The 26,938-nt window shown below is 42.9% G+C and overlaps 1 protein-coding gene and 1 long non-coding RNA gene across 3 annotated transcripts in view; both read left to right on the top strand.

Moving 5' to 3' along the window:
• The window catches only part of LOC307212742, a 580,424-nt gene that overhangs the window by 399,396 nt on the left and 154,090 nt on the right, over positions 1-26,938 (top strand). The gene's annotated exons all lie outside the window — the stretch shown is intronic.
• TFAP2D (transcription factor AP-2 delta) overlaps positions 1-26,938 on the top strand; it is a 39,311-nt gene that overhangs the window by 4,710 nt on the left and 7,663 nt on the right. For both annotated transcript variants that reach the window (XM_079969965.1, XM_079969964.1), the window contains 4 exons: positions 115-175; positions 16,707-16,872; positions 19,247-19,365; positions 24,243-24,384. In XM_079969965.1, coding sequence (XP_079826091.1) covers positions 115-175; positions 16,707-16,872; positions 19,247-19,365; positions 24,243-24,384 — 488 coding nt within the window. The remainder of the gene's footprint in view (positions 1-114; positions 176-16,706; positions 16,873-19,246; positions 19,366-24,242; positions 24,385-26,938) is intronic.

Genomic DNA, 26,938 nt, shown 5'->3' with positions numbered 1-26,938 from the left:
TGAGTTGCAATCTGAACATAGTCACTTCTAAAACGCATCACGTTCGATGCATCCAGCCATGCAATTTATCTGTACGGATCTTTATCTGATTTTATTTTATTCTCTTCATTCAAGGGCTCAGTGGAGACCCAGTGTGGGCTAGTGTTGAACGGCCAAGGTGGGGTGATAAGGAGAGGTAAGCAAGTTGCGAGTCCTATATTTTTACTTATTATTTTAACAACAGAAAGCCTTAAAATTGTGTAGTAACCACTAGGGCCAACTTCCAAACAAATAGCGGAGTTTGTGACCGGGTTCTGGGTGCCTTTTATATCCATGTAATTGCCCCCACCCCAATAGAAACAGAAGAGGCGTTAAGGAAACGTTGCCATCATGTTTAGTGTGCAGCTCTAGGAAATGAAAGACGACCCCCGCCCCATCCCGCTATGCTTTCTACTTGGGATGATCTTGCGATGTTGTTTTTGCCATCTGCGTTTCCCATTTCATTTTGTGCGCGCACGTGTGTTTTGTAAACTTTTCCACTCAGTATGCTGCTGGTACTATTTACACAAGTAGAGCTTCAATGACAATTTGCGATGGAAGTTTTAAAACCGAAGCGTAGCTTTTGTAAAAATCAGGATGTGGTCTTCTAGCCTACTCTGTATCAGAAACCCGAATTACTGGCTTTTGCAGGGCGGGGAGTAGCACCAGCCATAAGCTCACATTTGGATCCTACGGCAACCGGTGAATTCAATGAGGTTTACTCCTGAGTAGTCATGTATAGGAGTGCACTGTAAATGCACTGGGTGAATGAAAGGGGGTGGGGTGGGTCAGTTCATTAAGTTGCGTGAATCGCAAGTATTTTAGGCAGAAGGCTCTATAGTGAGGCCAATATGTTACCGATCTGATCAGAATGAAGGATAATAAAAATGTCAGAGAACAGAATTTATTCAAAGATTACATCTGAAAACGGGAAAAAACATCTTTTCCCGAAATGTGAACAAATTAATGAAGGGAGGAAGTTAAATGGGGTTTTCCCCATATATCACCGATGACAGGGAGACAAGATGAAACTATTGAAACCATCCTGTGCTTACGCTGAGCGCTTCTTAGCCCATTTGGGCCACGTGTTGTAATATAGGCTGATTCCAACAGGATTGCTTCAACTGTAATTTACGTTTTTCAGATAGTTTTGTTTATTTTATTTGTTGTCATTTGGAGGAAGAGTAAACCAAAATGAGCAAGGGGAAATTTTCTTCCGTCTTGGTTAAAGTTACTGAAATAGTAATAAGGTCATTACAACTTATTTGACGCATAAAACTATGGAAAGAGCGCACAGCAACACGCTAGTGGTGAAATGTCTTTTGAATCCTGTCGGACTGCAGATATTCTAAAGGTGCGGGAAAGGAGGCGGTGGCAGGGATACTTCTGGTGCTGAAATGGACAGCTCCTTGGCGGTGAGTTTTCCTAACAGCGAGGAAGCTTGACCGTTGAGCGCCTGCGGCTACTTTATAACAGTCCCACTCCAAAACCCTTCTGAATGTTGAGGGTTACAATTCTTCTAGGAACTGGGCATCTGTGAAAGCCACGTCATTTTTTTCTAAACAAACGAATGGATTCATTTTATATTATTGTTAACACTTTGATCAAGGTCTGCAGAAACGTAAACTGTAATATCAACTATAAATGGCCCCAAATCTATTTTTTCCCCGTTTCAATGGATTGTAAATCGGTTGTTTCCCCTCACCCTTTACACAAGGCTGTGCTTTCTGATTTTTAGAATCGTCTTAATGTGCGGTATTATTGTGTGGTTTAAGAAATATAAATAGAGCTAGGGGTGACACTTTTCTTTTTAAAAAGTTACATTTGTTGCTTGCATACTGGAAAAAGAGCAAGGGTCTATTTCTCTGGAGTAATCCATATGGAATGTTTTGACAATATGTTATGCATTCTCATTCAATCATCTCCACCTTCCTTAGCGCCAGAGGTGGGGAGAGAGTTGCATGTTGGTTTCTTGTATTTTGGTTCATATTCATTATGAGCAAGTGCGCTTGCTTCTTTGGGCTGGATCCTGACGGGAGAAACGGGCAAATGCTGAATCCCCATCAACTGAGGTGCTGTGTCTGTAACTGCTTGACTGGACTCTAATCTCCCATCTGAAGGAGGTTTTTCCTCTCGAGTCCTTCTTATCGAGTTGATGCCGTCTCCAGCTCTCTCTTGGCAAGGAGCTTCCAATTACCTGAGCGACTGATTGTAGTTAAGCAAGGCTGCTCTCTCCCTCCTTACCGTTCCGTTTTTCAAAAGGCGACCGAGTCATTCAAGGATTTAAAGGCTGATGGTGAAATCCAGCATGAAAATGCAAGGAGGCTGTTTCTCTACTCATCTTAAGAGCTGAATGGCTCCGACACCTTGAGCCCCCATCCCCCCGCCCTCCGCGCAACGCCTCTTGTGAAATCAGGGACAAATATCAAAGACGAACCTATACGTTTCAAATGAGTCCTCGAAATACATAATAAATATTTTGTCATGTGAGTCTTAGGGAAAAAGTGTTAGCAGTCATCAAGGCACTCGGATCCCGAGCGCTGTGAAACCTTCCGCATAAATCAGCGGGGCCCTTTCTTTTTTCTCTCTCTCGCTGCATCGATGCAAATATATGAAGCCGGGCTCCCCTCATATTTTAAGCGTTTGGTGTCATTATCTGAGGGGGGAAGCGGCTTTAAGAAGAGAGGGAGGGGATTCGAGGGGGGGGAGAGAGAAAAGATTTCACTTTGGGAAGAAGCAGGAGGAAAGAGGAAGGAAAAACTAACTCCATAAAGACATTAAAAAACACCCTTTAATTTCAATATAGAGGAAAATGATCGAGTTGAAAGGACGACTCCAAAATACTAATACTGTTTACTAAACAGGTGAGGAAAACTGGTAAGGACTATAGAAGGTATAGAACAGAAAGAAAGTGGGGAAATCCATGTACATTTCAAACCGGGCCTTCTGGCCCTACAGCCAAGATTGCCCAATTGTAATTCGAAAAATAACCAAGTGCCCCTACTCCCCCCCCCCGCTTCCAACAAAGTCCTCGGCCCAAGCCCGCCCACCCCCGTCTGCTCAAAATGCAGTCTCTTGCCTGCCTCCTCCTCCTCCTCCGACTAGGCCTGTCCCAGCTGAGACATTGGAGGTGCCCTGATGTGGAGTGTTTGCTTTTTAATGAGACCCGGGCAGGAAGGGGCCTTTTCTTTTGTGTGGGTTTGGGCGGTGGCGGTGAGGGGGGCGGGAGGAGGTCGGGGCTGCAGGACTGAGGTGTTGGCGAGCTAATTACAAGCCAGAGCCAATATTTGCCCCCGATTCGGTGGCCGAGCTCCCACCGCTATCACTTCCAGTTAATGGTGTGCAGGATTTTGCCCGGAGCTCCGCTCCTCGCACCATCACAACCAATAATCTTTACTTTACCTACTGCGAGCGTATCGATAGCTTCTCTAGCCGCAGGCGCCTGCTTTGATATGGTAATCTTTCTGAGGGCCCAAATTCTGCAGAGATCATATTAATGTTGTACATACAGACGAGTGCAGCTTTGCCTTAAAAGTTGAATATTCAGATCGGCCCTTTCAAAAGAAATCTCTCCCGAAGATGCAAACCTTCTATTTACAAGAGTAGTCTGCAATTTTTAATCATTGCTGAGGATGGCGGCAGAAAGAAACATCTTTTACACTCCCCGCCGTCACGCCCAGTTTTCCTCCCCTCTTTTTTATAGTTTCTTAGAAATCAGTTTTCTGTTTTAGGAATTCCTCTCTAAACGACAATTATCAGCCTGGAACCTGCTTTTTTTTTCTTTTTTAAGAGTCTCGTATGTTTTGCTTGCCTACCTTGGAACGAGTAAATAAGAGGGATAGCCTGGTGGCTTCAGCACTAAATATTTTGGAGTCCTTTTTTTAAAAAAAAAAAGACAACACGGTGACACTTGGCCCTCCTGTGTCGTTTTATGAAATGGCAAACTCAAAAAAAAAAAAAAAGGAGAAAGGGGGGAGCGGCTCTTGTTTCGCTTTGTGATCATCCATCTTTCCCTGCCCCAGGCTAATTTCAGAAGCTTAAATACTGCTATCGCCTCTGGGCCATGAAGAGAAAAAGAAGGCCCGGGCTATCGGCACACTCTTTCTCGATTGCCCTTGGCAACGTAAAATACAAACTACTTTGAATCAAAACATTTTTGGGGAATTAATATGATCTGAACTCTTCCCGTTTTAAGAGATCTTGAGTTTGTCAAATCGCTTAGAGGTGACTGACATGAGAAGGCTGAGGCATTAATGCGAAGCTAGAAACATTGTCAGATCTTATTTGATTAAAAAAATAAATAAAAAATAGAAAGGCTCTTAAAAGTCTGAGCATCAGTCACCAAAAAACCAGCCTAACCAATAGAGAGCCTGGATAGACGTCCCCCTTCTCTGCCTTCTGCCTTTTATGTGTTTACTTAAGGCGCTGCCTATCCCTTGCAATCCGGGGTTTGATCGTGGTCCTTTGATCTGCAATTTTAATTTGAGGCACTTAATGATGAAACTGCAGCCTAATGACTCATTCATTGGATGCGGGGGGAGAGGGGTGGAGAGAGTTTTTATTAAGGGGTGGAGTGAAGCTCTAGGGGGCAAATATCTAAGACCAAACAATCTCTTTCTTTCTTCCTTTTTAAGGATAGCTCCAAGTTTTGCATTTATGGTACATTCTGGCAGAATATATCACGACGCATATGTCGTGTTAGAAAAGACCCTGTTCATACTGGGTGTAGAGAATAGGGAATTAGGCAGAGAAACCAGATGGGAAAGACGAGCCACCGTTTGTTTTACTGTAAACTCCTAAACAGAAGGTAAAACCTAAAGGGACTTTGTTAGTATATCTCGCAGAATATTCTCCATATCGGCACGGGGAAAGATAAGACCTGTCTATCATATCCATACGGCTATTCTGTGAAAGAATTACATATAGAATTCAATCCTACGCGACCCTTTTGCATTTACTTGGCAGTAAGGCTCACTTCCAAGCTGATATCCAGAAGATCGGACTTCGTTAAATTAATTTCAACAACAAAACATGTGCTTAACTATTTTATTCGAATCAGTGGCTTAAAATGCTTGACTCCGGCTGGTTTGTGACTTTAGCACCACAGCGTTTTTCTCGAGTACTCACAAAAGCATTAGCCACATTTAGCTCAGCAATCGTTTCACAACAAACCTGTGAGGCAGGCCAGCGTTACTACGTCCCATACCTAAACTGGAAGGAATGGCTAAACCACCAGTTTGCCTAAACCAGGCATGTCCAAAGTCCAAAGTTTGGGGGGCCTAATCCGGCCGCCGGTCGGTTTAATTCGTCCCCCACAGGCAGTTCTCCCTTTGTGGTTCTAAAAAAAGGTCAACAACTTTGGTCGGCCCTCAGGCATGTTCATTTCATCAAATCTGACCCTCTTTGAAAAACGTTTGGACACCCCTGGCCTAAACCACCCGGCAAGGTTAGGGATGAGGTGAGGTTGAGTGGATCGTAGGCATATTTACTGGGAAATAAATCCAGCTGATCCGATCCCTCTTCCGAGGGCGAAAGCAGGGGTGCCAACATAAATAAACTATTGGGGGGCTGGTAAGCCCCCCCCCAATAATCAACCACAAGACACTATTTGAATGGCATTGCCCATTATTATTATTATTATTGGGGGGTATGGCCCCATCCAATATTTTATTGGAGGGGGCCGAAGGTTCCTGGGCCCCAGATGTTGGCTCCTATGGGCGCAAGGTGTCCAACGCGAGAGTCCTACACCCACATTCTGTTGTCTATTTTTGCTTCACTATAGCTGTTCTGTTGAATTCTATTTGACTATTGTTTTTAATGTGGGAGTGGGTTTAAAAAATGTGTACACATTTTACAACAGTACATATTCCAGCAGAAACATGTCCAAGAGGTTAATCTTTTTGAAAGGATGTGCTCTGTTAGACCTGATCCACCACAGGCCTCTTCTGTCTCATAGTCCTCTCCCTGAGTCCTTCTCTCTTCTCGACTCCAAGTTACGCCTAGCTCTAGTCCTCAACCGCCTTTCTTTCCATCTTTAAATATTGAAGTAAAAACAAATAATATTAATTTCTGCTCCCTCCATTTCAACCCCCTAAAACCCTTAGTAAGGAAGCCCCACGGACGTTTTCCCCAAGCCGGCGTGGAGTCTCTGCGGAATGCAGGGCACAACTGAGAACCCTGTTTTACGGGGGTGGGTGGAATGGTCTTGGCTTTTACAGCTCAACATGAAGGGGTTTCAGTGTCTCCTAAGTCCATGATCGGTCAGAGAAGAGGAGGACCCCGGACAAAGGTGTGTTTAAACACTTAGAAATTGCCTAAAGACCACCAGAAGCATCACACATGCATCTCAGAAAGAGGCGGTCTACAACAGAAATTTGGGAGTGTGGCTTGTCTCCTGTTTGTCAAGATACCTGATATTGTTTCCTGATCGCCCCACCTCGGCCAGTCTGGGCCATCTTTTAAATGGTAAATACGCTAGTTCCTGAAACCATTGTCCCAAGACCTCCCCTATTCATTCACAAAATATTCTCTTTTCACTAGATTTGTAAGCGAAAAGAACTACTGGGAGAGGTTTTTTCCAATATACTTCCTTCTGCAGAGGAAATATATGGGTCATTAAGAGTCCAGATGGCTTCTGGATTTCTTTCCTATACTATTTCAGACATGTGGTTTTTTATCATGTGTTTGTGTTTACCTTGTGCACTTATGAAGATTCATTTTATTTATGACACCTTAGAATTATTATAACACCTCCGACACCCACCACCACCCGTTGCGCATCCGCGGGGTTTAGGCGCGCGTAACTGTGCTGAGCTAGTGTCCCGGTCTCTGAGAAAGCAACCTGAGGAGACCGGGCGAGGCTGGCTTGCTTCGCCAGCCGTTCTCTGTCGGCCCCCTTAGATTCCAATTCCCTCCCCACTCTTTAGCTCTTATCTGGCCAAATCTTGATAATCCCATAATACGTATAATTTGCCCTTAATGTATTGTCATTAACGCTGCTGTCTCTTTTCTCTCTCTTTTTTTTTCCAGGAAGCAAATTGAGTCCCATTTAAAAGCCCTAATGCGCTTGTTTAATTAATAGTTCCAGCCGAGCTGGTTTCAAATGGAGTCACAACAATAAAAAGAGAGGAAGGGGGGGCAGGAAAGGATAGACGTGAGGCGGGGTGTGGGGAAAAGCCTAACTGGTTCATGAAGGAGGCCGCAAGAAACGCGCCCAGGCGGAGGAGGGAGCGGCTGGAATAAGCGCGGCTGGGTTTTAAGAGGGTGCAGCTTGCGGGGCGTGGGGAGCGTTGCTTGGCTTGGCTGAAAGATTAGCAGCCGAGTATCTCAACAGTTGCCTGGGCTTGGGACTCGCGGGTCACGGGAACGTCTTGGGAAATCCCGCTCCAAACGAGGGAGTACTGTATTAGGATTTCGAGCCATTTCCCCCATTCACTTCCATCGCTGTGCTCAAGCGTTCGGAAGCCTCTTCGGTTCAGAAGTACGTCGCAGCAATCCCCTTGCGTTGCTCACCATGGGAGCAGAGCCCGATCCTTTGCATGCCTTCCTTGGAGAAAGCCCCGCTGTGTTTTGGGGGATTGCTCCCAAATGCTGGCAGCCTGCGTTGAATCGGTCTTCTCTTGGGTTAGGCTCACGGTAGGCTCCAATAAGCGCCTTCCCAAGCAGGGATGTAAACCCGCCTCATCCCAAACGTTTAGATGTAACAGGTTGGGTGGGCTGTGTTGCTTTCTCTGGCCAAGTAAGAATAGACTGCAGTCCCCAACGAAATTTCTACAAGTCCCACTGCATGGGGGAAATCCAGAGGAAGTTGGGCGTGCTAAATCCTACTTACCTAGGGAGATGAAATACACAGACAAGCATCAAAGTTTACTCCAAAGTAAACCTTGCTTACTGGAGAGTCCTTCTTTCCCCACCCCCACCCCATCATAGGCAAGGGGCTGTGGTTTCCATAAGACTGAGGTGTAGGTAACTTTTTCAAGATTACACCAATTGTGTGGAATGAAGGACTTTGGGAATTTGTGTTTTAAGGAATGTGTTTATGACAGAGCTGTTACTTGGTTTCTACAAAACTAATGCAACTCAGATCAATTCTGTAATGAGAGGTTATAAAGTGCTAGAGATTTATTGCACTCCAACTGAAATACTGAGGCTATGCTAACTTTATTTCGGTCCTAAAGGTGGTGGAATTAAGCATGCTTCTTCACTCTATGCGCTGCTTCATGTTACATGGCAGCAAATATGCATTTTATTTGGTCTTTGTCTTGTGGTGTGGAGACATGGCTGATCACTCATGTGCTTGAATTAGAGGTGCTTCCAAAATAATCCTCCTCTGAATTTTCTTGGCATTCTTTATAAATTGTGCAGGCTTGTGTTTTGAAAGAGAATCAATGCATTCAGAGTCCTCCATTCCTCCAATATTTTGTTCCCAAATTTTCTATACAGTGCTGTTGGTCCATGATTTGCTTAAGTTCCTTCATGTTTTCACTCTGTCCTGCGTTACCAATGTATGCATGTGTGTGTGTGCATTAATTAATTGCATTGATAGAATTATACACACAGTTGTATTGATTTTCCTTTGTGCAATCTTTTACTAATGGAAAGGAGCACATTTGTGCACACCAGTGAAACATTGCACAAAAAGAATCTCGATACAATCATGGAATGACAACTTCAGGGTTGCTTTTCTGCAATGTTTTCTACACAGACATGTGTATACTGTATTTCTAAAGTAGATGGGGAAGACCATGACCATGAACTGTAGGAACTGAAAGTGTTGGCAAATTGTGCGTTTTCCAGTCCCAGCAAAAGGTTTTTAAAATTCTCCTAGTTAAACTGGAATTTTGGAGGAGTGGCACCATCAAAGCAGAGCAAGCCCTCAGAAAATAAGGGAATTGGATAGAGAACCCCCCCACACACATATCCTTAAGCTGAACTCACAGTTTTGTAAAAATAAAATAAAAATTAAATGCACAGAATGGGAACTGCTCCTATGATTTCCACCGTCCTCTGCAGGGGGACAGATTTGGATGGTGGAATAGGCAGCATGATGTTTTCAGCCAGATCTGCATGGAAGTTTAATCATAGATGAGTAGAATGCATGGATATTGTGACAATGGAATGAGAAACAGAGGTTTTTTTAAAAAAAAAAAACCAACAACAACACTGTTTCAGGTGGCAATTTTTCTACCATTCCTAACCCCCTAAATGCTTAAAAAAACAAAAAACCCTTACCCTTGAAAATCCATACGAATGGACGGTGTATTTCTCCATCTAGCCAGGCACTGTCTATCCTGACAGGCATCTTAGATTGAAAGGCTCAGGTAGAAGCTGATGTGAAATGACCTCTGCCTGGGACCTGGGCAACTGCTAGCTAGGTGGGCACACCTCCTAATTTGGTGTAAGGCACCTTCCACATGTGAATGTAGCCAGGGGGTGCTGGGGGGCAGCTGTCCCCCCCCCATCAAGTAAATAAATAGAAAAACTTAACTAACTGACCAATTGCATCACAGATATCTCAGTTCTGCCTCATCCAATATAAAGCATGCCCCCCCCCTAAAATCTAACCCTGGCTATGCCCATGTATTCCTCTTGTATTCTGTGGCACAATGTTTTCAATAGAACTTCCAAATAGCAGCCCAATCTTAATTAGCCTGAACCTTCCCCTTATTTCTGTGTTATTTGCAGTTATGGAGGGTGGAACAAGCTTGTTTTCTGCTGCTCCAGAGGGTAGGAACAGAACCAGTGGAGTCAAGTTGCAAGAAAGGAGATTCCGACTAAACACTGGGGAGAACTTTCTGTCAGTAAGAGCTGTTAGACCGTGGAATGGACTCCCTTAGGAGGTTATGGACTCTCTTTCTTTGGAGGTTTTAAAGCATCCATCTGTTATGGATGCTTTAGTTGAGATTCCTGCATTGCGGGGGGTGGGCTAGATGACCCTCAGGATCCCTTCCAACTCTGCAATTCTATGATTCTATATCTGTGAGATACTTACAGCGCCTGGTAGGTGGAAAGTGCTTATATATATATAAAAATGTTGGTCAATATGTTTGTCATTCCAAGAAAGGTGTTGGTTTTTGAAGCCTATATAAACTTTTGGGCACACCAAGAAAAGACCTCTTTATTGTGGGCCAGGTTAGCAGTTATTATGCAGTTTGCTGTACCAGCACATAAATACTTCCCAATGATACAACAAAGCAGGGCTGTAATGTTGGCACATGTTATGGTGATAATTTAGAATGTTGTTTGTATTCAAGGTCACCCAATCTCAAAAAGTATATTATAGTACAGCAAAAGGCAACTGAATTGACCATAGCATTATCTTCCTTAGAAAGAAAAGCTAAAGAGATTTATCTTTTTAGTTTAGAAAAAAAGGTTGTTCTTCCTTCACTCTCTCTGTACTATTCCTTATTACAGTGGTACCTCAGGTTACATATGCTTCATGTTACATACGCTTCAGGTTACAGACTCCGCTAACCCAGAAATAGTGCTTCAGGTTAAGAACTTTGCTTCAGGATGAAAACAGAAACTGTGCTCCAGCGGCGCGGCAGCAGCGGGAGGCCCCATTAGCTAAAGTGGTGCTTCAGGTTAAGAACAGTTTCAGGTTAAGTACGGACCTCTGAAACGAGTTAAGTACTTAACCTGAGGTACCACTGTATAAACAGCTCCATGATTCATGCCTCCTCCTCCACTCACTGCACTGTGTCCCACCTTGTCCCAAAGAAGGGATTGATTTATTCCATCTTTTACTGTACTGCTGCTATCCGAGGATATGCAGGCTGGATGAACAGTGGTGGAACTTGGGGTCTCAAAATCAGCAGCACCCTGCACAACAGCAAAATGTGGTGCACCCCCTTCCTCTCACACTCCATTCTAAATCACAGTTGTGGCGCTTCCTCCATCACCCCCAAGGCTCTGTGCCCAGTGCTGCAGAACCAGCCGCGCTCTCCTAAATCCACCTCTGCTCCGAAAGGGACCTCACAGATTTGTGAGGGCTAGTCCCAAGTACATGTGCATAGGCTTGCAAGCAGGGCCGTCTTTAGCACATGGGCCACAGGAGTGCAAAGATCTGTCCAGCACCCCCAAATTTAGTTTAGCCGTCCCCAAATTAACTTTTATTGAGCTTTTTTGGGGAGGGGGAAAGCCAAAGTTGTTGACCTTTTTTAGGGGGGTGAACTCAAAGTTGTGGAGTTTTTTGGGGGGAGCGGGAATCGCTCACCTGTAACAATGATGTAGTGAAAAAAACTGCTTTTGTTTCCTGACTCGTCGGGGATATTTGATGCTGCTGAGTAACAGAACGATGGAAGAGCGGGGCGGGGACTTTTGATCCTTTGCTTTTCACTGCCGCTGATCGAGAGGGACCAGAAAACAGTAGGTATACATTTGACGCCCCCCCCCCAAATGTGGTGCCTGGGTGCTCTGCACCCCTTGCACCCCTGGGTAAAGACAGCCCTGCTTGGAAGCCTAGACATCACATTTCATCAAATTCTTCCTTGTGTTATGCCAAAGCTTGCTCTAAAATATTTTAGAAACACCTTTTTTAAAAAAAAAAAAAGATTGCAATCCTTTCCACACTTTCCTGGGTGTAAATCCCACTGAGCACAATGAGACTTGTTTCCGTGAAGCTAGCATAGGATAGTTGTGAAGTCCAGTTGTCATGAAAGAAAACCCATCTAGGTCAATGAGATCTAATTTTGAATCCAGCTAGGATTTTAGGATAAAAGTTGAAAGTCTGCTTCCCAGGTGTTTTCTTTGACAAGAACTGAAGTATATGGCAGATAGTTGGTTGGCTCCTTCATGGAGTGATTCTTTTTCTTGTTTAAAATGTATAGACTGAAACTTTCATTGGCCAAGAAATCATATGCCATTATGGGAGAGTACAGTAGTACCTTGGGTTACAGACGCTTCAGGTTACAGACTCCGCTAACCCAGAAATATTACCTCGGGTTAAGAACTTTGCTTCAGGATGAGAACAGAAATCGTGCTCCGGCGGCGCAGCAGCAGCGGGAGGCCCCATTAGCTAAAGTGGTACCTCAGGTTAAGAACAGTTTCAGGTTAAGAACGGACCTCCAGAACGAATTAAGTTCTTCACCCAAGGTAACACTGCATTGGTTTAATTTGTATTTATTTTTAAATAGATAGTTCTAGCTTTCACAGTTTGGGATAGTAACATCAATCATAAAGACTCAAAGTGCCAGAAGTCACTATAAAAACCATTCTTCAGTAAATACTGACTTGAATTCTAGACAGTTAATACTGGAAAGGGCATAGATATTTGCCACAGGAATGCAGAATCTGACGGTGAATTCAGTGACTAAATAAAACCTGGCTTTCTGCCCCACATTTCTTGCTAATTATGCTCTAGCAGGATGCCCTTTTTGTTTGAGTTCTTATGCTTAGATCTAAAGCTGTAGTTCCTCCCCAAATCCCATTAACACCCCACCCCTTCAGCCTCCTTCATCTTGACCACCAGGAGTGACTTTTGGAGTTATCAGGGGCTGCAATGGAAAGGGAGTCCAAAAAAGGCCCATTTCATGAGCAGAGTTCTTCTCTGGCTCCAGCTGTTAGTATATAGTAGTTAATCCAGCCTTTAGTGGTGACAATTGGCATATACCATTCTGGATGTTTTCGCACATTACACACAAAGTCCACCAACCCACACCCCATGCTTAGTGATGACTTGATGTTTCAAAATGTGTACATAAATAGAAACAGGAGGTGCGGAAAAGGCATCGCCCCAGGAATCTGCTGCCCAAGGCAACTGCTTTATGTCACTTCATGGTTTGTGGATCAAAGCTTTGGCTCTAAGGTGCTATGATAGAGACTGGGACAGTGTGTTTAAGAATCGTCTCATATTCCAGAGTTTTTGAAGCTGGGAATGTTTCGGGTCATAAAGCATGAAAAATGAGGCATGGAATTCAATCATTAATGTGAATATAACTTTTCAATCCATATTATGCTGTTTATAAAGAGTGGGATTAGCAGAATACAGAAGTTTCTCCAAAACATCATTTCAGTGCGCTGTGTTCAGACTAGAGACAAATGGTAGTTTTTCTTCTCCTGGGAGTGGCACCATAGGGCCATCATGGCTCATAATGCAGTCACTTACATTTTCCATCCCATTGCTGATTCTGAAAAGCAGTTTTTGCCCTTTTGTAGTTCGGCACCCTAACATCTGCTTGAACAGTCATGACAGTGGAATAAAATGTTTTCCTATCATGCCACCTTCAATTCTCCTGAAGAGAGAAAAGTATTGTGGGCCTACCACTTCATCCTGGAAAATGGTGCATTGCCTACTTACGTGCAGTTAGGGAATTTGCCCCACTTCATCAGGGCTGGTCCTAGTGCTGGGCAACTTTGGGAAGCCTCCAGGGAACATTTTTCTCCTATCAAGCATGTTAAGCATGATAGGGAAGAATGGTGGGGAAGAGCGTAGTATCAAAGGACAGTGACAGAAGAGAAGTCGGGCATCCAAGTCTCAAGGATGCTGAGGAGGAACCAAGGAGTCAGCTGAGGGCAGCATCCCTGGAGATGCTCAAGAACTGGCTGCTGGCTCTTTCCTCCAGGGCCAGGCTTTCCCTTTGTTCAGTGGGTGGGCTGTGCAGCTGGTGCACTGAGGTTTCCCATGAAGCCTGCCCAGCAGGCTTAAGCCATAATTTGGATAGACCCTGCTTCATATCTTCATTATAGTTCACTGGGAAGTTCCATTTACCATCCTGCCCTTATGTCACTGGATAAGTAATGCCTTTTACATTCCCACGACATTTTCCCTTCTCCCCCCTATCCTCATTGGCCACGATCCAACAATACAGCTAGCTCTGCATGCCCAATGCTGATTTGGACCTGTGGTAGAGCAGTGGCTCATACCTCAAGGCAAAGCACTTTTGAAAACGGTGGCAGGCAGGGGCCTGTCACTCCAGGAAAAAATGTCAAAAATCCCACTGGGCACATTGAAACCCCAAGGGGCACCTCAAGTTAGCAATTCTTTGGATCTGGCCATTGTTTCTGCTCAATGTTGTTTTACAAGGCATCGCTTTTTGAGTCAGTTTCATTTTAGAAGACTACTGTGGCCTTTCTGGAATCGATGCATTTTGCTGAATGATAAAGCCTGCGCTGAAAAAGATAAAGCAGGTGGGAACAAAATGTTTTCTTATTAAAGGAGCAATTATTTATTCAGCACAAATTGTTTGTGCACATATGGGTTGGATTGTAAAAGAGAAATATTAATATTTCATTGCTGCACTTCCTCATTGTTTGTAAAATGTAGACTTAATTTGTCTCTTGCATTGTAATATAAAGATCTATGGCTGCAGGTAATTCTCTACCTGCCTACGAGCAAATATATCAAGAGCTGAAATAAATAGTACCTTCCAATATAATTAACATCATTTACACATTATTTTGCTGAACTGAAATCTGGATGCACAGGAAGACTATTATTTATTCAAAGCTATATGTAGGTGAAAAAGCATAAGGTACAATTTGGCAGGAGGAGAGTTTGGAAAAATAAAATAACCTCCCCACACACACAAAGAGTTCAACTAGTTATGAAGCCTGTGTTTTCCTTTGAAAATACTTACATTTATTAAGATAACTGAGTTTCAGTGTTTTGTTGGTCTTTCATTGTTGGTTGTTTAATTTGAGACCTCGTTTTCTTTCCTAAATGGCAATTTATAAAATCACTAGTTAGATAGGGACAGAGATATAGACACAGATATATTTTCTAGTGAAGCCCCTATTATAGTGACAGAGTGGGTTGGCCATAGATTGCTGGGACCCCTGAGCAGCAAGGAAGGAAGCAGCTTGTCTCCTTGTAAACTGCGTATGTGGCCTCTGTCAGAGGAGGCAGGGTAAAATCAGAAAATATGGAAAGCGGCATAGATAAAGTCAGGCAGTCAAATTGCTATGCCCATAAATAGAATAGGGACACTTTGTGTGTGGAGGGGCCTTTTGCTTTTCGGGGAATCCCTGTTAGTGAGGGTTGAGGCACCCACTGTGAGTGCGGGAACGCAGGTTTGCCTTCAGGTGTGCAGACCTTACATTCCCCATTCACTTATATGGGAGAAAGGAAAGACGTGCCCTTGGAGATATCATTGCAATGGAGGCCTCACCCAGTTCTCTATCTGAGTCACCCCAAATCAAGCCATTGAGTGGGATGGTCTGCTTCTCTCAGCACATCCTACATTTTGTTGCTTTTCCTCACAATGTGATTGAGATATTGAGGGACTGGCTTTTATAGGGAGAAATCGTGATTAACCACTTAAATGCACTAGGCATAGATACAGAAATCATGACTTAGAAATTGTGAAAACAAAATGTAAAAAGGGGAAGGGCGTGGACTACAACAATTAATGAATGCCTCCTCTGGGACCATCACAAATATTTTCAAGTGTGCCATTGCCTTGTGTAAATCCATGGAATATAATTGCTATAAACTCTGCTTCAAAGAATAATGTTAACTTCTACAAATGTAATAAAAAGCAGAATGTACATGATACAAATACTGGTATATGTTAGTTACCTGGATTGTCGTCGTCGTCGTCCTTCCCAAGTACCCTTTGGTAAACCACTTCTGTGTGTATCACTTGTATTAATCTAAACATCTACAGCATGCTAATATAGAATACAAATAGCATTTTAAACCTGTTTTAATAATTTTTACCACTGCAAAACTTAGCCTACACAAACAGCAGCTCCTGTGGTAAGAGTGCCCCTCTTCAGACTGCAGAAAGTGTGCGTGAATGCTTTTATTGGGGGAGATACATGCATAGAAAAATAGAATGCTAGAAACCTTCTCCCTGACATCTAATTGTCTATGTACAGGGAAGGATATACAGTATTTGTGCAATCCTCTGTCTGAAGCGATATACTCCAAGAATTGCAGCTGTAGTAGTGATGATGCCTAAGTATTACTATCATGCCAGAGGTCAGGTCACAGTTGCAAGTGGCAGTTCTGGGAAGAAATCACAGAACAAAAAGCCCGAAATAAATATGCAAAAAATATTTTCCTGAAAGAAGAAGAGATCTTCCAGAACCAAAATATAAAAAGGGAAGAAATCATTGTAATTGGTTGCAAATAGCCTGTTGTGACTAACTATTTGAAGTTCTTACATGTTGTGCAAATTCTTTGTTTGATACAGTTTTGGAGGTACTTTTTTAAAAAAAACAATAACAAGTTCTGCTATGAAATTGTGCTTTTAAAATGGACAAAACTGGGAAAGACATAAAAAACCCTATTCAGGCATTAAAATGATCAACCCATGGAAAAGGATTGCATGTCACTGAGCATGTCAGTTCCATCCCCAGCAGTCTTGGGGATGGAAAGTCTAAAGGAGATTTATAAGTGCATTTAGCCGAATGTGCTTAGAAACTTCCCTGTAACTGAGAACCTTGCATTATTCCAAGGAGACTTCTAAGTGTGTTCAATCAGATGTGCTTAGAATTCCCTTCCCTACTTTCCCACTCAAGACAGGAAGGTCAGGGATGGAACAGGCAGAGCAAGCACACAGGTGGGTGTTGGCAGCAGGGCTGGTGTGCTTGGCCCCACGGACCTTACTTGTGCTCCCACCCCCCATTCAGGCATAATTCCCAAATTAAGCAAAACTTTCCCTCAAATGTGTTCCAGGAACATTTCATCCTGAAAACTCCTGCTCTGAGCCTCCCCCTAACGCATGTCATGTATACCTTTTCAGGTGGCACGTGTGTGGTCAATCCCACAGACCTCTTTTGCTCAGTTCCTGGCCGTTTATCTTTACTCAGCTCCACTTCCAAATACAAAGTGACCATCGCAGAAGTGAAGAGACGCTTGTCCCCACCAGAATGCCTCAATGCCTCTCTGTTAGGAGGGATTTTGAGAAGGTAAGGGAAAGCTGTGTGCAACTGCATGGGGTAGATATAGGGACGCTTGAGTTGGACTCAGTGGGGCCTTGGACGGCATGTCATTGTGCCTGCTCAGCTTGGCTGGGCTTATAAGAGATGAGTTCTTCAGACCTTTATGTACCTCAGGCTCTTCAAGGAAAAGGGAACACTGAGACAGATTGATCAGAGGCAGAGAAATGGTGCCTCCTCTGGAATCTGTTTCCTGAAGTGATTACTTCATCTGAATCTGTCCCTCCGACTGACAGCAACATCAAAAAATGATTGCCTCAACAAGGAAGACCAGAAATAATAAAGGAAACATAAGCAGTTTTTTGTTGTAGCATTTTAATTGTTGGCTGTGGTTTTATCTGTTAGACAACGTTTGTGTCCAAAAATAAAATAGAAACAATATAGGCATCATCTCTATGGAATGTATATAAAATGGAGTTCATTTGGTTAAATTTTCATTTGTTTCAGAATGAATGCATTAAATAATGAATGGGCACGAATGGGCTCAGCTTTTGTTACCACACTTAGACCCATTTGAACTTTTCACTGATAGTTCCTGCAGACACATTGTTTCAATGGCCACTCTACATTTTATTTTCTCCACAGTGCTTAGATCAGGCTTCCTCAAACTCGGCCCTGCAGATGTTTTGAGACTACAATTCCCATCATCCCTAACCACTGGTCCTGCTAGCTAGGGATCATGGGAGTTGTAGGCCATAAAACATCTGGAGGGCCGAGTTTGAGGAAGCCTGGCTGAGATGATGCATCACTTCAATATATTTGGGAGAGAAATGACAGCTGATTCACACGATGGTCATTCCTAATGGTGACCACCATTAATTTATGCTGCTCCTCCTGCAAGAAAGCCTACAGAACAATATAAGATCTGGGGTATTCTGGGGAAATGAAGTGGCAGCCACAAGGAACAGGCTTCAAAATCAGCTCTGTGATCACTGTTGACCCAGATGACAGGGGAAGGGGAGTTACAAACATGAGTGTTGAAACAAAATGACTTTGCATGAAAAAAATGACCAAAGAAATGTGACTTTCTCAGATTAAACACAAAACAAATGATGTAGTTAATAGCAAAAGCCATGGAGTAATTAAATTGGCGAATGGTGGGAAGATTCTTGCTCTTCTTGGTGCAAAGCTCTGTTAATAGAATCAAAGTCCTTCATTTTCTTCCTTTTTACTAGTATCATTCAGGGGGTCACTTCTGAAACCCATAAATCTGTGAGAGGAACAGGACTATTTTTGTAACACTACTTTTTGTTTGATAACCCTTTCTAAGTAGAAGTCAAGAGAGACATCTTGGGGTTACATCAGAAACCCCAACTTTTACTCATATTGTACCTGCATGCTTTCAGTTCCCCACCTAATGTCCCTTTCAGAGGAGTGGTTTTAGAGATGAGAGGATTTCCCCTGTTCGTTCTCTTGCTTTATTTGTTTCTCTGATTTGCTGTGCTCCAAATTTCACTTTTCCTGAATCCAGTTTAAGTAGAGGCATTTGTAAAATTTAATTTGGAATGTGGGTCATGTGCAGTTTTCCACAGTCTATTTTTCCTCATTCATTTGTATTATTTCGGCTTTTGTTACCAGTGCACATTAACGGATTTATAAAGCACACTGCCCCCAAAACAATCTTGATATGACTGCATCAAGTTTCTTTCCAGTGTGCCCATACGCTGTCATAGATTGGTCAAACACGGCACAAAAAAAGCCTTCTATTACAATTGTAGGTACTATCATATCACATTTGTTTTGTTGATGTATTTTATCAATGCACATAGTATTTGCACATCTGTGATGCAGAAGAGAGGGCATACAAATAAACTGAAGGAACAGGCTGTGTGTACAAAGTGTGCTGTACAAATCTGAAAATCAAAAAGGAACAATGGGGAGAAAAATCAAATGTGTCAGTTTCACTTTGGAAAAAAAAGACCTGATCATTCAAAACTCCAAAAATCTGGGGAGAAATTTGGTTGAGGAAATTTTTGGAAGCCCCACTAAGTGATCTGCACCACGAAATCAATTTGTGGGGAAAGGTTAGCCACATGCACACTCATGTACACTATGGCACTGATTCAATTGCTGCTCACAATGGTTCCTATGGGGAAAGAAAGCAACATCAAGTCATGGCTTCCCCACTTGACATGCCATTTAGCCCTCAGCAACATCATCCTTCTCATTTACTAGCTCCAACTGCTGAGAGTACCTATCAATTCCTGCTGAGGAGGGCCTTGTACTGCAAATTGGGAACATGCAGCTCTTAGATACTCATTTGAGGAATTATTTTAAGTAAGAAAAAATGGGAAAGGATAACAATGAATCTTTGTATTTCCATTCCCTCCCCTTTCCCTGACAGAGCAAAATCCAAGAATGGAGGACGCTGCTTAAGAGAAAAGTTGGACAGGCTGGGGCTCAATCTGCCTGCAGGGAGGAGGAAAGCAGCAAATGTCACCCTCCTAACATCCTTAGTAGAAGGTATGCTTTGTAATATCATGATATAAGTACCTTACTTGTTGCCGCCTTGAATTTTTGAAGTGGTTTTGGTTCCAGCATGTTACTGTAACTGCAGATGAAAACAAAAGATCAACAGTTACATTTTTCCTACTAGCAATGAATGACAACTGTTGTTTCTGAAGTTTCCACACTTTGTTCTCAACATGTCAATGAGGCACCTGCCCTGAGAGTGTGGCGAGATGGCAGACTATTTAACTAACGAACATAGAAAGCTGTCTTATGCTGAGTCAGGTCATTTGTCCATCCAGCTCAACAGCAGCTCTCAAGGATTCCAGAGAAGTGTTTCTCCCAGTTCTATTTGGAGAGGTTAAGAATTGAACTCAGGACCCTCTGCATGCCAAGTGTGTGTTCTACAAGTGTGGTACAGCCCCGCTTCCTTGTAGGCAGTAAAAGCCCCAGCAGGGACTTGAGCAGGCAACTGTGCAAGAGACAGAGCAGACTTTCATCAACCGACTCCATCTGAGAAGGCAGGAGCCTAACATGGAGTTTTAAGGAGATGGGTCTCAAACCAGGGGCTCCTGCAGCAAAGTCCAGGAAACTTGCTCCCTTTGCCACTATGGTAGTACTGTAATTGATGATCAGCCCAAATACACTTAGGCTCAAGCTTTGACCAGCTGTTGTCAATCAGAGTAGACAAGAGCAGGAGGAATGGTGGGCCCATGGTGGGCTTTAGGGGAAGGGACTGCCTTTTAATCTGTCGGCACAGCCATCTTGACATGCCACAGCAACTTTGCTCAGAGGACCCCACACACAGTGCTGACTGCTAGAGCAGCCATGCTGCACTGCTCGTTGTTTTCACTACAATCTGGGTTACAGGCTGCTTTATTTACAGCTAGAGCTGATGCTGAACAAGCAAGGCTTTTTCTGTATTGCTTGACAATTGGCCAGGGAGCTTTGCAAGATTGAAAAGGACAGTTTGCTGGGCTAAGGCAGAGATTTCTGGAAGGCCCCACAGGAGGGACCAGGTTGTGTACCTTGACAGGCTTCAGCTGGCAGGTGCAAGGAGCAGCAAGAAGCTCTCCTGGGCCTCCCCAAGACTGAGGGATGCTCCTATCTTGAGTGAAAGCTGAAAACAACAATCCTAGGAGGAAGCTTATCCATGGATTTCCTCTCCTCTTCTCTCTGGCTTTACCTGCATAATGATCAGCACTCCTGCAGCATTAGCTGTTTAAGGAATGGGGGGGAGAGAAATAGGTTGCTTTTCCATCCCCATGAGAAGACAGAAGAATGAAGACTGTGAAAATAAAGGCTACAGAGCAGGAGAAGGAGAGAGAAGCTGTGAATGTGGTAGTGCCCATTAAACAGCCAAAAGAGACACATGTTGACTTGTTTGTTGAAAATATGTGTTTTGTCTTGTAAAGGGATGGGGTAAAGAAAACAAATTGTCTCTAAAATTAATATCTGCAGCTCAGTATGATATGTCCTCCTGATGTTTTAACTACTACACAGTTATGCAATTGAGCCCAATGAAACTATAAAATTCTGTATGAAAATTCTCTGTTTCTAAACAAGCAACACAAAAGTAATCAGAATTATATTTTGTCCATCTTAGGGCCTTTATTTGGCTGCATGTTTTATAGCTGAACACATAATGAATTAATTGATTTAATTTCCATATATTACAATGCAAACTTCAACCAATTTACTCTTAGCCAAATTCGAAAAGAAATGGATTCTCTAAAGAGTTAACGTACATTTTAATAAACAGAAGCTACCAACCAGTCATTGGTAGCTGTTTTCTTAATGCCATTTTTTAATATTTGAAAAAAACATTTCTTCATTCATAATTATAGAAAATTTCCTATAATCATAATACAACAGTATTGTTGTTGACATCCATCTGTCTCAAGACAATGGAGTGTGCCTCTGGGGGTAAAGTCAAACTACAGTGGTACCTCGCAAGACGAATGCCTCGTAAGATGAAAAACTCGCAAGACGAAAGAGTTTTTCGTTTTTTGAGTTGCTTCACAAGACGGATTTCCCTATGGGCTTGCTTCACAAGACGAAAACGTCTTGCAAGTTTGTTTCCTTTGTCTTGCAAGTTTGTTTCCTTTTTCTTGAAACCGTGCTTTCAGGGGGTGCAGTTGTGACTTGACTTCGAGGAGCAACTCATAGCACGCGGTGTGGTAGCCTTTTTTGAGGTTTTTGAAGACTTTGGTGATTTTTGAAGCTTTTCCAAAATCCGTGCTTTGCAAGACGAAAAAAATCGCAAGACGAAAAAACTCGCAGAATGAATTAATTTCGTCTTGCAAGGTACCAGTGTATTGTGTTAGCAGCACCAAAGTGACCTCCCTGGGACACAAGCCTGGGAAGTGTGTATGGCGGTCTTGGGCCACCCAGAAGACAAGACCCCCTCTCAGTCTCGCTGATGTGGTCCAAAGGAAAGCAGAGCACCAGCTTGGCTGCAGGAGTTGCTGGGAGAAAGCATACAAGGCACCAGCCAACCAACTCCACTCTAGATTGTGTTGGGTTTACTCCTTAGCCTTTTCTTCTCCCACAAGGCAGTGGAGGTTCAGGATCAGAGTTTTCCTTCTAGATGGGCTACCTTCTCAGGTTCACAAGCCCCATCTGCCCCTTACGTCCATTTACAGCATGTGCAGAAACCTCTGTCTTGCTATGCTGCCTAGTAGTTATAGCAAGCAAGGAGTTCTTTTGGATCCCAGCAGATGGAGGACTAGTAGACTGTTAGATGAAGAAGAAAATGGCTTATTGATTGACAATTATTAGCAATAAGACATAATGATACTACAAAATAGAGTCTAATAAGCTCTACAATATAAAGACTTACAAAAACAAAGACTTAACACTAAATAGCAATTAAGATATGCAAAAATGGCACTTCAGGATATTTAGGGAGATAACTGCTAATTATATTGACAGATATATAGCAACATCTAGCACCAGTTCCGCATTGTAAGTTAGCTATATGATGAAGCCCTCATTATACAGATAAAAATATAAAGATTTAAAGCTACAATAAACATGAAAACAGGAAGCACCACCTACTGGCCATATCTGATCTGGCAATACAACCATTGGACCATTGGACCCACTATTAAGATAAAGGTAAAGGACCCCTGACAGTTAAGTCCACTTGCGAATGACTCTGGGGTTGCAGAGTTCATCTCGCTTTACTGACCGAGGGAGCTGGTGTTTGTCCGCAGATAGTTTTTCCGGGTCATGTGGCCAGCATGACTGGTGAACCAGAGTAGTGCACGGAAACACCATTTACCTTCCCACCAGAGTGGTACCTATTTATCTACTTGCACTGTGACGAGCTGGTACTGAGCAACGGGAGCTCACCCTGTCGCGGGGTTTCAAACTGCCGACCTTCCGATCGGCAAGCCCTAGGCTCAGTAGTTTAGACCACAGCACCACAGTCTATCTTCACATGCTGGGGAAGTCCCTAACTCATTGAAGGTTTGACACCCATTGGCTGCACTCACCTGGTTTAGCTGGCTAGTCGAAGCCATTCCTGGGGTATGGCTACTGTTGCATGCTGACAGCTTCTGGGAGCCACAGGTGAGAGCTGAGTGTAGGGTGGGGAACAAAGGTGGAATGTATCCCCCACCAGAGGTAGTACCTCTCCCCTAATACTCCATATACCCCCCCTCACAACATCATAGCCTTAAGAAAGAAAACAATATTAAAGTGATTGATCTTTAAAGTATAAGCATTGGACCAGTTTCTTTGTGGATTCATTCCTTGATGCTGCTGTAATATTTAAAGGCCCAGAGCCACATTTTTGGGCCCAATTGCATGGGACCTTTTGATAAGTTTACCAGACGTCCCCATTCCCTGGGGACAGTCCCCAGATTTACAAATCAGTCCCCTGACAAAATCCATTCAAGTTGAAAAGTGTCCCTGGATTCATTGAGAAAAAATCTGGTAACCTTACCTTTTGATGAGTTGTTGATGAGGATGATGGTGTGCTGGTGGTGATCTTGTGATTGTCCCTACTCAAGTTGTGGGCTTTAATATGTCACCTCACTACTATGCCCATGGAAGAGAGTCATCCCATAGTGCTACTTACAGCATATCTGAACATTGCCTGGTTTGAAAAAGCTGCAGTACTTCTTTGCCAAAAGACAAAGTATACGTTAGGTTTGGATCCAAAGTGAGGGTGTGCTCACATTACTGCCTTAGAGCAGTAATAGCTCAGTTGGTTAGAGCATGGTGCTGATAACACCAAGGTTGCAGGTTTGATCCTCCTATGGGACAACTGCATATTCCTGCATTGCAGGGAGATCGACTAGACGATCCTCGGAATCCCTTCCAATGCTATGATTCTATGAATCAGTTCAATTTCTGTCTGTGTACTGTACACACCAGGAGGTGTTGACTGAGCAGGGATGTCTTTGCCCCATGCAAAGGTGTTCATGCCTTGGCTAGAGACAAATGAGGAATGGCTTAAGAACAATTTAAGCTGGTGGGAAGCTGGTTTGAGAAACAAGGCATCAGACAGTAGTATCTAAAGACAAAGTACAGGATTGATATACATTTTGGGTAATGTCTTGTGAGCAAGGATTAAAAACCCAGCCAAAGTTTAAGTTTGCCAAAGCCCAGTCTTTGATTTTGGTGGTTGCCATTCTTCAGGGTTATCAGTATTTTATTTTATTTTTGATGCCATATTTCAACAACAAAAATATGTTGTTGTTTTGTTTCTTACTACTCTTATGCAATCTGCTCTGGCATTTTTCTTGATTGAAGAGCAGGTAAAAATGCTTTAAATCATAACTATTTATCTATCTATGTTGAGAGAGGCAGTGCCTGTACATTCTAAGTAAAGTACCAAAGACTAAATGTAAAATGACCCAGTTGTTTTTGTTTGCTTGCAGGAGAAGCTTTACATTTGGCCAGGGATTTTGGCTACACTTGTGAAACTGAATTCCCAGCTAAGGCGGTTGGGGAGCATCTTGCCAGACAGCACATGGAACAGAAGGAACAGACAGCAAGGAAAAAGATGATCCTAGCAACAAAGTAAGGAAGAGCCAGATTATTTTCATGCTGGTTTGTAACCTGACCATGGATCAGCCCAAAACATAGTGGAAGGGGGGCACATGCACCCTCTGCAAACGTTTAGAGTGTTTTTGTTCCATGATACATAAATGCATTAGTCACAGAGGCTGCAGTTTGAAACACACTTCCTGGGAAGTACATTGTGTTGTATTTAGTGAGACAAATACGTAAATATAGAATAGCACTTTGTATCACTTCTGAAAATATAGCGCTCACATGAGCGGTCTCCTTGCATGAGCACTATAATATTAGAAATGCAAAATCACCAATTCCATTTGTGTGGAGAAAGATGACTTTGATGTTTTTTAACAGAAGTCTGCAGCTGACACATCACTGGAATCAGCTGACTGATGAATGACAGACAGATGGACTGTTGCTTCTTTTCTGTTATGTTATTATTGCCCTCTACTGGGCATAATCAGAACTGATCACCTGCATGTCATAGACATGCTGAACAAACCAGGCACATGAGCCAATCCTGTAGTACTCCTGTACCAGGGGCGGACTTTGGTCTTTCAAATTTCAGCAGCCCCCTGCATGAGGCCAAAATTTGGTGCCTTCTCCATGTCTGTTTTGCATATGCACTGCAACATAAGTTACGGTGCCGCCCTCACCTTGACACACAGTGCAGGAGAAGCAGTCGCACTGTGCTAAATCCATCTCTGCTTAATTTGTCATGGGAATTATCCAGTGGGATTCATGGGAAACATGGGAAATTGACAAAGAAGTTCAGTATTCTCATGAAAACCTCACTGCATAGCAGTTGACATGCAATCCTCCATATCAAACTTCTTTGAATGTGCCCAAATGTGCTGAATTTACTAAAGTACATGAAGAAGACATTATTACACACACACATCAAGACAGGAGCAGGCCAGAAACAGCCTGTTAAATCTTTTGAAATTATCTGATTTTTGAACTTTTTTGGCAATCTGGAAAAGGTGAGGAAAATGTTTTCTTGAAATATTTTTGGTTACTTATGCAAAAGTCAATGGTTTAATTTTATTTTTTCAAAAATCAAGGGCCATATTTTGGAGTAAAGACCTTGTATATTTTTTAGTTTATTATAATTAGGGCCATAAACATACATTACAGACGTCAGTCTCTTATTTGCTTTCTTTTAATACACAAGCAAGGATGTAATCCCAAACGCAATTATTCTGGAGTGAGGAAGCTTATTCAACAGAAGCTTACTTCTGCGTAAACATGCAAAGGACCAGATGCCGCAGACCTAAGGGACACTACTCCTAACATGTCTTCGTTTCCCTGTCACATCATCCCATGTTATCCTCATCACAGTCTATGAAGAAGGCTGGTGATCTTCGTGAATGTGGGGAGCTGAACCAAGGTCTCCCCAGACCAGTCACTGTGCACACCAGCCATTATTTTCACTAATGCAGTTTCAGTAAGAGTCTCTCTCAGGTATTCTGAATAAGCCCAGTTACAAAACTTCCCCTGATTTCAACAGGACCCCCAAAGAAGTACATGCTGCACTGTAGCATTAGAGACCGATGCACAAACCATTTAAGCTCACATGATAGGCTAGACAAAGCAGGTTAATTTGTTCTGTTGGCCTGAGATATGAGGCTCATTCGAACTATAACAGCCCAATTTGTTTAGGGATCAGACTTTCTGTATTATACCTGCCCTGCATATTCATTCACACTGAAGGACAGAGAGTAGGCTTTTTGCTCTGTAAGTGCTTCTGAGTTCCTTCCCCTGTGCCTCTTTCACATTTTCAACGGCCATGGTGTGCTGCCTGGCGACAAGATACAGGTGACCGCAAATAACTTATACAGTATCAAAGGCTTCAATGAAAGTCGCAAGCTTTCTGTTTCCTTGAAAAGGGAAACCTCTTTCCTACTTGATGTATAACCTCACTTCAAAGAATCCCCTTTGGCTATACCAGCATGCAATAGTCCAAAAATCACATAACTGGCTTAAAATGGAAGGAAACAAGCTGCCACTTTTATTAGGCCACACACAGTCATTACAATCAGAAGTTCTGAAATGCACAAACATAACAGAGGCAAATAGGCCTCCTGAAGCCCTTTATCTTCCCCAAGGAGCCATAAAAAACAATTAGTCTGCCAGGATTTTAAAGACCAAACAGACTCTTAAAACATTTACCTAGGACTAGCACAGACCAATTGTTCATCTGCAGGCACATCAGCATACCATTTCAAAGTGACCCCTTCCTGCCAAGAGTGGCGGAGCTTGGAAGAAAGACTGGACCAAGATTACTCTGGGCTTGCTCACACTAATGATTTGCACCAGAGCTTTTGGGAGCTATGATTTAACACTGTAAAGATTGGAGTGATAAAAACTAATACTATTTGCTTTCATTTTAAACTATCAGTGGTTGCAAATAATTTGTTTCCTTTTTTGAAAAATAAGACAAAGGCTCAAGTGCAAAGATTTGCTTGATATGGACTGGTGGACCTTAATGCAGGCTTCGCTGGATCTTAAAAGACAGAAGTTCATATGGAAGTTATTGTTCATGAGATAAAAGTAT

This window comes from Podarcis cretensis (assembly GCF_951804945.1).
Source record: "Podarcis cretensis genome assembly, chromosome: 3".
Taxonomy (NCBI): Eukaryota; Metazoa; Chordata; class Lepidosauria; order Squamata; family Lacertidae; genus Podarcis; species Podarcis cretensis.
This window is presented reverse-complemented; position numbering and strand designations above follow the sequence as displayed.